The 10101-nt window shown below is 40.7% G+C and overlaps 1 protein-coding gene across 1 annotated transcript; it reads left to right on the top strand.

Moving 5' to 3' along the window:
• Positions 1-409: 409 nt before the first annotated feature.
• Positions 410-5430, top strand: zfp36l1a (zinc finger protein 36, C3H type-like 1a). The gene is made up of 2 exons (XM_084392481.1): positions 410-586; positions 1902-5430. Exons 1-2 carry the CDS (start codon positions 530-532, stop codon positions 2964-2966), a joined length of 1122 nt encoding a protein of 373 aa, XP_084248607.1. The 5' UTR covers positions 410-529; the 3' UTR covers positions 2967-5430.
• The last annotated feature ends 4671 nt before the right edge of the window (positions 5431-10101 follow it).

The raw sequence follows: 10101 nt of genomic DNA, 5'->3' as shown, positions 1-10101 counted from the left end.
AGTAAATTGCACAACTCTCTTTGTACTTGACATTCATCAACTCAGTTTAACAAAAAGTTGTAGATTAATTCGTTTCAGACAAATATGTGCATAATATGCTATCAAGTAAAAAAAAAAAACTAAAAAAAAAACCACTGAGTTACAGACGTTGAATTAGCGCGTTACAGAACTTTATGCACAAAAACAATGTCTAACAATAAGTTTCAATCACCGAAACAAACAACTAGACTCATGGTCGCTGATTTATTTATGAGCATGCACAAGAGCTCTAGGTAACTTTTAAACTGCTTTGCTTCTGAGGGGAGAGAGAAGTAAAAACTTGAGGGAGGAAAAAAAGAGCATGAGAGAAACGCCCATATGTAGCGACGTTTCGTGGCCCCTCCTGCATTTGGGTTAAAAGGAAATGCTTCGAGAGGAGCAAGACAGAGGGGGTTTCTTATAGGGCAACACAAGTTTACACAACCAGAACCTAGCTTGTTATAAAGTATCCGATTCTTCTCGCTGTGTTTGATTTATCCTCGATTGGAAGATGACCACAGCCGTGTTGTCGCCTTTCTTCGACTTTAGCGAAGTGATCAACAACAAGGTAAGAAAAAAAAGTTTCAGCTGGATCAGTTTGTGTTGTGGAATGTGGACGATCAGACTTATTTTCTAAGTTTGAATGGACGGTTTTTGGTTATTTTAAGTAACAGCAAACAACAACGACTAAATTACAACAGCTTTACCCAATGTGAAGTCAAATTGCAAGTTTAAAATGTAGCAATTAACGAGACTTCAGTGCGTACCAGGGACTTGCAGCCAGTAAAGTTCCCTGTTTAGGTTGTTCTGGAGAAATCATGGCTGTGATTTTAGGCTACAACATGTGGATAGTTGACGCATAATGTTTAATCAAGATTTTAAGTTTAAAAGTTTATGAATGTTAAGGGAAAGTGTTTCTCTAAGGTACTGAGACGGCTTGCAATTAATTTGTACTTTATCACCATATTAATCACTTTTTTGTCTCCAATAGTTCATTCATGCAGTGTGACAAATGCATTAAAGTACTAAGCTAACTTCGTTTCAATTTAGAGACTACATGCATAGCAAGTGAAAAATTGCTGTTTTAATATCGTTTGACGTCGTATAACACATTACACCTCAATACACGTCAACTTCGCACAAGTATCAACTACCATGTATCTTTCAGGCTTTCAGATTGCTTCCTTTTGAAGTGTTTTATCAACTGATAATTGGAGCAACTAAATCAAAATATACTCAAACCTGAAAAAAAAAAAATATATATATATATATATATATATATATATATATAAAACATTTTTTTTATATATATATTTTTTTTTATTGACTTGTTTGGGTGTAAAAACTTGAATGGTGTTGGAATCTGTGCAAAGTCAGGGCTGTCCCATGATTTCATTGAATTAAACTTTGACTGTGAGGAGTGACTTAGAAAACCAGTGAGTCAAGCTGGTGAGCTGATCTAAGATATGAGCTTATTTCAGTGTGGTTAACCCATATTAACTGCAGTTGGACATCATTTGTTTGTGGAGTTAATGTGTTTTAGTGTATATCTCCTTCAGCTGATTGTTGCATGATCCAAACTCTTTATGTAACCAAACATCTACGATGTAATGATGGGGGTGGGTCTATATACAAACCAAGTCTCACATTTGATACTGTATGAGTTAGGTTTTTAATCATATCAGACACGCACAGCAGTCTTTGCTTTTCTGAAGTAGTCAAGCGTTCCCTTAGTGGGCATCAAGCCAAACTAGCTATTGTTTAGGCCTGTATTTACTCGAGGGTTTAACATGAAGCCAGTGCAAAACAGTTAAGCCACGTTGTGGCTTTCAAAAACTGAATTCAGTGTCGTCATTTTCTATTTTTTGTCTCCTCTTTTGTAGAACAAAATGCTGAACTACAGTAACAACATCCTCAGTACACCGCACCCTGTCTCTGTCCCTTGCACGGGGGCAAGTCTGCCCATCTCTAACCCCACTGGGTGCCTGCTGGACAGGAAGGCTGTGGGGACACCCTCCACTGGGGTTTACCAGCGCCGGCACTCTGTCACTTTGGCTAGCACCAAACTCAACCAAAACCAGTTCTTGAACATTGCTAAGGCAGATCCTTCCCTGCTCGGCTCAGGGACAGGAACCACCGGCAGCAGCAACAAAGAGAACCGACTCCGAGACCGTTCTTTCTCAGAGACGGGGGATCGCCTGCTACAGAAGTGTTCGGGCCCTGGAGGCCCCAACAGCCAGGTCAACTCGAGCCGTTACAAGACGGAGTTATGCAGGCCATTCGAGGAGAACGGCGCCTGCAAGTACGGTGACAAGTGCCAGTTTGCCCATGGCATTCATGAGTTGCGCAGCCTCAGCCGCCATCCCAAGTACAAGACGGAGCTCTGCCGCACGTTCCACACCATCGGCTTCTGCCCCTACGGCCCGCGATGCCACTTCATCCACAATGCAGAGGAGCGCCGCGGACCTCCTCCAACCCCATCCCCCCTTTCGGCCTCCAACAAGATGGAGAGGCCACGGCTGCAACACAGCTACAGCTTTGCGGGGTTCCCCAGCTCTGGAGGCTTGAGGGACAGCCCCACCTCTGTCACCCCTCCACCTATATTTCCCCCTGATGATCTGCCCGAGTGGCCTAGCAGCAACCCCTTCACGTATTCCAGCCAGGAGCTGGCCAACCTCTTCAGCCCCAGCCTGGGAAGTGCACCTTTGTCCTGCTCTGACCCCTCCACCCAGGCGCCATCTTCCCCAACGCCAACCCCTTACTACTTCAGGGCCATGTCAGAGTCTCCCCAACTCTACGAGTCTCCATCCAGTCGGCCAGACTCGCTTTCTGACCAAGAGGGCTACCAGAGCAGCTCAAGCGGAAGTCTGAGTGGCTCCGAATCTCCCGTCCTTGACACCACCCGCCGACTGCCCATCTTCAGCAGGCTTTCCATCTCTGATGACTAAAGCACACTGAGCCGAACCCCATCCCCCTTTCCACTGCATGCAGCAGTCTTGGGCAGAGAGGATGAGACGCTAGCACTCCCTCTACCTCTCGCCATTTCTCCGGCCCCCTAGAAGCCGTAGACTTCCCTCCTTGTATCACCTCTGCTCTGAAACCGATGCAGTGAATTAAGGGATCTCTCTCTTTTTGAGTACTCTTTTTAACCAGAACAAGCTAAAACTCTCCCAGCCTCAAGACCCTTCTGTTTTCCGGGCCTCATCTCGCAGAGCCCATTGCTATGTTCTTGGTGTGTCTGTGCCAAACACGCAGAGTAGGAAGTGGATTAGCGAAATGCTAATCGTGAGAGGTATGAGACTGTTGTGCCAGGTGCCACAGCTGCAGTCAAGTGTAGCGAAGCCTGTGGCATGGTTAAGGGTGAGATCTGCGCCCTCCCCCCCCCCCCCCTCACAAATTGTCACTCTTCTCAAGGACACTCTTTCATAACTACCTAAAGTTCACAAGTGTCATGCTTAAACCTTTCACAACTGTCTTTGTAGACCGGTTTAAAGCAAAAAGAGGAAAAGAATATGAAAAAAAGACAAGTGCCTGGGGTTAAGTGTTGTGGTGAATGGACCACTGTTTCTTTTATCTTTAATATATATTTTTTCGTTCCTTGTGGCCTAATTATGTAGCTCTTGTTTTGAGTGCGTGCTCTCCCTCCCTTGAAGTTGCAGATTACACCAGTCTGCTGGAAGGACTTCTCTCATAAGGGTAGAATGAGAGTGGAGCTCTTGAATATTTCAGGCACATTCAGATGTTCAATCAGGTGCTATGTGCTCCATGTCTTGCTTACAGCCAGCCTGAGATGTCTCCACTCAAAAATGAACAATTCCTTACGATTTTTTTTGTTGTTGTTGTTGTTGTTGTTGTTGTTAGTGCCCCTTTTTCCCATTAGTTGCTGGTTACTTAACGTTTGTTGGGAAGGGAATCTTGTTATTAAACCTTAAAGACAAACTCTTTCTTCTGTCCCACCTCAAAATGCCGCCTTCCCTCAGTCCAATCGGCAGACAGAGGGGGAATTCCATCATTCCCAAGGTGCAGTTCAACCTCCTGCAGCTTCACTTTAGTTCTTCATGCACGTTTTTTTCTCTCTCCATAGATTCTGCTCGGAGGAGCACTTTGTAATTTTGTCATCTTTCCACCTCTTGGTTTTGATTTATTTTTTATTATGGTCATTGTTTATTATTATGGTTATATTATTGTTATTGTTTGAAAACCTTTCAGAACAGAAGGTTTTGCTTGTCACTGCTTATTTAACTTATCAAAAACATATTTATTGGTGATCATATGCATTTTTTTGTTAATTTTGTTTGTATTTATCTTGATAATGAAACGATAGAATATATTTTCTTTTATGTTAAATTATGATCTTCTGTATTAATCTTAAGATTGGGAAGACTTGTCAGCTTTCTTTTTCACAGTTTAATATATTGTACTACAATGACTTTTGTTGGCAACTACACTTAAATGAAACTTAATTTAAAGCAAAAAAGCAAAAGCAAAAAAAATCCTCTGCATTTTGATTTATTTATTGTAGATTTATTGTCATTCCCTTTTCCCAAACATTTGACTGCAAAATCAGTACTACCACACAATCATTCCTAGATAATAAACTCGCATGAGCATCAGCACGGTTATTTTTAAAAATGAAAGGAAGAAAATACTTTCCACTTCCACACTCCCCCCCTCCCCCCTGTGAACATTGATTATGCTGGTGAAAAATCGTTTCTTAAGCACCAAATATTGCATTTTGTTGTGAAAAACGGACTTGGATTACAAATCCAGTTTACTGAATGCCTGAGCCTGGTGATAGATATGATATAATATGGAACAAATGATCAACACACACTTTTTTTTTTTCAGATAAACAAGTTGATTCAAGATGCAGGAGTTTTGTGGCCTTAAAACATAAGTACCACAATTTAAATGCCACCATGAAGTGCTTTTTTTTTATTGTTTCAATTGTTCGTTACAAAGGTTTAATGATGTTGCAGGTAATAAACCTCCAGTGTTAAAGCAGTTTATTCGGTTATGGTGGTGGTGGATATGATGAATTGCAGGCAATAATTGTGACCTAATGGGCTAAAGTTCTGTTGTCTATGGACATTTAGAGCTTCCAGCCCATTTGTAAAGTGCCTCTTTACACATTCCAAGAGCAAGCATTCTTTGCCTTAAATAAAGCTGGGATGCTATTTTTTTTATGACTTATTGCTTGTATCCTCAGTGGTTTAAGCAATGATTGTCCCAAGTTGGTTAACAGTATAGACACAAAGAAAGTAAAAAAAAGAGTTGAATGTATTTTTTTTCTTCATATTAACAGCTATTGCTGTTCACTACAGTAATTTCTATGAGTTTATATAAGATTGATCTCTTTTGTAATGACTGATTGCAGTTAAAACCAATAAAAACCCATATTTTTGAAAAAAATTATTCTGGCGTATCATTTCTTGCAGTATTCATCTTGTGGTGAAAGCAAGGCGATGGATGACTTGGAGCAAGGAAAATTAAACGTGTCCTGCTGTCAAATGCTATTAAAGTTGAAATAACCAATAATATCAATGATCGTAATAATGTGTGTTTATAAGGCAGGGTAGATGGTTTTGGCTATGCATGCTGCCAACTTGTCTTGAGAATGTCTTGTTCCAAGCTTGACTGAATTATACTTGCGACTGACCACTGAGGAGGAGAGAACACAAACTTATTTGGTTAGGACAGCAATTTTCACAGAATCCCAATTCTGGATCATTATGGCTTTGCTAATCTCTGGATCTGTCATCTGTAATGTAGGAAAACAGATATTCTGCATAGTAACAAACATTGTAACCCATGGTTGACTGTCATGAGGGAGTTGTTATGAGGAATACAGACATTAGACAAGGAACTGATGACCTGACTGTGGTCAAACTCCATTAGTTTCTAATGGGAAATCTGCTTCCCTGGTTTCTTCTGAAATGGTTATGAATTGGGTGAGAGTGGAGGAGAGATCTCAGAAGTCAAAGCATGACACGTTACATCAGGGCAACCGTTAGAGCCTGGCCGTTATGTAACTTTGTCCTCAAACAGATTAAGTTAACTGAAAACCCCCTTATACCAAGTACAGTTGCTTTGACATCAGATCTCACAGATTTAGGGGGAATCGCCAGTTTATTGTTTCCTTATCTGATGTCTTCCTAAACAATGGGCAACTTTTTTTCCAAATTTAGATAAACTATATTACAAAAAAAGTATAAATTGCAACAAGGAGAATGTCAGAGGTGTTTGAGCCTCTGTAAAGCAAATCTGATACTGCTTCTCTACATATACATATTTGAACACTAAATATATACTCAATATACTGTATAAACTCTATATATATACTGTCCAATTTTTTGGGACAGTTTCTGGTTGTCAAACCTTAGTCTTAAATGTCCATAATGTACTACATCTGTGGTTATTTTCCTATAGTACACCCATGTAAACTGTGGGAACTTGACATTATCTTCTAAACATAGCATGATTTGTTTATAAATGCCACTTGGTTACTTTCTTATCTAATGCAATGACATACGTGCATTTAAGTGATGTCACTTAGGTGTCCAAATACTTTCTTTAGCCTTATACAATGCTTCACTGGTAGATTTGGTCAGTGTTTATGTAGTTCGATACATGTTTGTATTGAGCAACTTGCTGGCACCCAACAACAAAATAGCACTCAAATATGTTCCTTGTTGCTATTTCCATTGTGCATGTGATGGAAAGAATTTAATCAGTTTTTTGGTGTTCTGTCAGGTATACCTATATAAAGAAACCCCCAACCTCCCCATCTTTCCTTCACTGCACACACTATCTCCACCCTCGTGAGCGAGGCCACATCCTGCAGCACTTGTAAAATGTGCCTGTAAACATATAGGTACTCTATGTGTTCTCATCATAAACAGGAAGCAGCACTCTGTTTCGCTTGCAGTGCGGCTGGAGAAAGAGAAAGAGGGTACGGCCCGGAAAGCTCCATGTGTGGCTTCTGTAGCAAACCGCCACTTTTTAACCTGAGGCTGAGTATCAGGGTTGAGTAACACTCGTAGAATTTCTAATTCCTCTATCAGGAAGTCCTGGAATGGATGAAATGCTATTTTTGAGCAGAGCAAACAGACAAAAATGTGCTAATTCTGCTTGTTTCTGTATTAGCAATAGCTGAGCATGTGTTTGTTTGTTTGTTTGTTTGTGTGTGTGTGTGTGTGTGTGTCTGTGTGCATGTATCATTTTGCTTTCTCACACATGTCAGTTGTCAAGTCTTAGGGATATATGAGAATCTTACTATTAATCCAAATCAGTGTGTATGTGTGTAGCACAAGTGGAAGGCCAGAAGAGTAACTTGTTTTCCATAAGGTAAGAGGTTGTCCATGTGAATAATTTTACTTGCAGACCATTATACTGAGACATTTTACCAAAACAATGAGGAAACATGTCTACAATTGTGTTACTGTAAAGCTGAAAAATAACAAGTTGCTTGTGTCATAGACACATTTTCCAGGGCCCTGTAGGCATGCAACTGGTTTCAGATTACAACAAAAACAGCTGAAGACAGTAATTATCATAGAAAAAAAGGTAAAACCACTCAGAACACCTTGAAACTGAAGAGATGCCTTAGCAACCTCAGATAACCCCCTAGAACTGTGAACCCCATAGAATGTTTCACACAAACTACCCCCCTCCATTTTCTTTATGTACTTTTTTGAGCAGCTTGTGCCATTTCACCTCAGTTATGACAATTGGAAGGTCCACTGATAGTCATTCTACATGTGAATACATGTGAAGTTTCAGAACTTAGTCAAGAACTCATACCCAGGACCAGGAACATCTCCCTCTGACTACTGGTTCTGAAGTTGTGCAGTTATACAATCCTCTGGTCATGAATATTAACCTTGCCCCCCTGGCTGTTTCCATAGTCCATCAAATGGTTTATTTTCCCTCTGCAGAACAACCATTGACCTACACAAAGAACAGAAGAGTTGACAGTGTTAGGAAGAAAAGAGCTCGAAAAAAATGTGTGGTTTGGAAAGGTTTCAACATGAAGGTGCGCTGGTAGTGGAACCAGGTGCAAAGGAAAGTGTGGTTGTGACTGCACCCAGCCACTGGGTTCTATTTGCAGCATTTCTCTGACTGCTGATATAGCACAATGTAGCGTAAAGTAGACCAAGTTAGATAGCTGAAACTGAGCTACTTAACCCTGTCATATCTCTGATCTGTACTGTGCTTGTTCAACGTTTGGGTTGGATCTTAGTGTAGGACTTTGGAAGTGTTGAGATGAAGGCAACAGAGAAACTGCCATCTCTGCTATGTAAATACTGCAGCTTTCACTGAAGTACAGAAAAGACATATAAGATGACAGATGGGATACTGGAGGAGAAATGCTGAGGCTGATATGCAACTCCATGACCAAAAAAAGGTAGAAATAGCAATAAGTGAGCCCTAAGCTTAAGGCGGTTTTGCAAAAGTGCTTTTGTTGTTGTTGTTGTTGTTGCTTTCATTTCACATGTGTGTTCACGAGGCTGCATATCTTAACACCTTAACATTTTCAACATTTCAAATTGCTGTCAAAAGCATCTAAGTACAGTGAGGGGAATGAATACCTCAAATTGTTAGATGTTGCTTTTGACATTTTGCTTTTGTTTGATGTTTTGCTTAAGGACGTGAGAGTAATGACGCACAATGTGTCTGAAGCTACAAACCACCTTTCTTTCATGTCCTTCCTGCCTCATATGTTCTCAAACAGTTTAGACCCAAAATAACCAATTATTGTCAAGCAACATCAGGCCTTGATTGTTTTCACCCAGATAACCCACACATTCAATCGCTGACTTTGCTGAATCCTATTGAAAGCAATGTTCTTTCAACTAGATTAAAACTGGAAGCAGATTTTAGTATTACTGGGTCATCCATATTGACTGAAACTTGAAGTCAGTGTGATGCAATTCAATGAGAGTTGGTGATGTGAGGCGCATGTGAGCGACAAAACCATTGGCGCTGTAATGTAAATGTGATGTAATGTAGCGCCGACCAATGGACAGTGGACATGACATGATCGGCAGCCATCACCTCTGTTAATTCAGTGTGAACAAACCGTAACAGGGGAAAGAGAAAGGTCGGCGTGGTCTTAAAGGTCAAGCTCTAGATGGTAGGCGGCTGGAAACCTGGTCTATTTGTGTGAGCATGTGTGGGTGAAGGTGATGACAACAGAGTGAGTGAGGACACTGAGACCCTTCCCAGACAGTGTCGGCCCAGATCCGGCCCACATCTGGTACGCGTGGAATCCACATGTGTCAGATGTGGCCTGGATCTGGGCCGACAGTATGTTGCTGTCTGGGTTGTGCCAGACCAAAACTTTAACTGAATATTACCAAAGCTTCACGATCCAACAAGAGTTCCAAACTCAGTCTGGCTCCATCAGAACATTCCAGGATAAAGGATAATTTAGTTAGATATTATACAAGTCAAAGATTCCAGATAATAATTTGGGTATAATGTTTTTTTTCATTCTAGCTTTATCAAACCGTTTAAGAAAAATTTCACCAGCAGTCATCTACAAGCTTTGTTTCAGGCTGCCATCTGTCTCCTAAAGTTCAACGAAACCATTCAACACACTCAGGCTCCAACATGTCAGACAAGAGTACAGGAGACCAGTAATCTGCTTATCTTCTGGTAGAACCTTAAGTAAATGCCTGAGGGAAAATATTGCTTTTGCTCCATTCACACAGTCAAACACACCCCATGTAGTTCTTATCCATGGTGGGACCTTGAGTAAGCACTAAGAAATTACATACTCTGATAACCTGCTTTCTCAAAATAATCCACAATAACATTGTTGTAACAGACAGACAAACGAATAACTGATAGGAGCCTTATCTTATGACTGGTTCAGTATGAGTCATCCGTCTGCAAAGGGCACTATAAAAACTGTTTGCATGAAAATTAAAAGGAAACAGGTTTTGATTAGGGATTCATGAATGAGATTTGACTAATATGGGAACAGATGATGTTGACATGTTCAATTTGTGGTTTGCAGAGGTGATTTGGATTATTAGTAAGATTCTCATATATCCCTCAGACTTGACAACTGACATG

Source organism: Rutilus rutilus (assembly GCF_951802725.1).
Source record: "Rutilus rutilus genome assembly, chromosome: 21".
Taxonomy (NCBI): Eukaryota; Metazoa; Chordata; class Actinopteri; order Cypriniformes; family Leuciscidae; genus Rutilus; species Rutilus rutilus.
Note: the sequence above shows the minus strand (reverse complement) of the source record. Positions and strands in the feature narration are given on the sequence as shown.

What these genes read in the sequence shown, in the direction of transcription:
- zfp36l1a (XM_084392481.1), top strand. Translation starts at nt 530, where the DNA reads ATGACCACAGCCGTGTTGTCGCCTTTCTTCGACTTTAGCGAAGTGATC. An exon ending in GCGAAGTGATCAACAACAAG is followed by an intron (nt 587 to 1,901) that starts GTAAGAAAAAAA and finishes CCTCTTTTGTAG; the next exon opens with AACAAAATGCTGAACTACAG.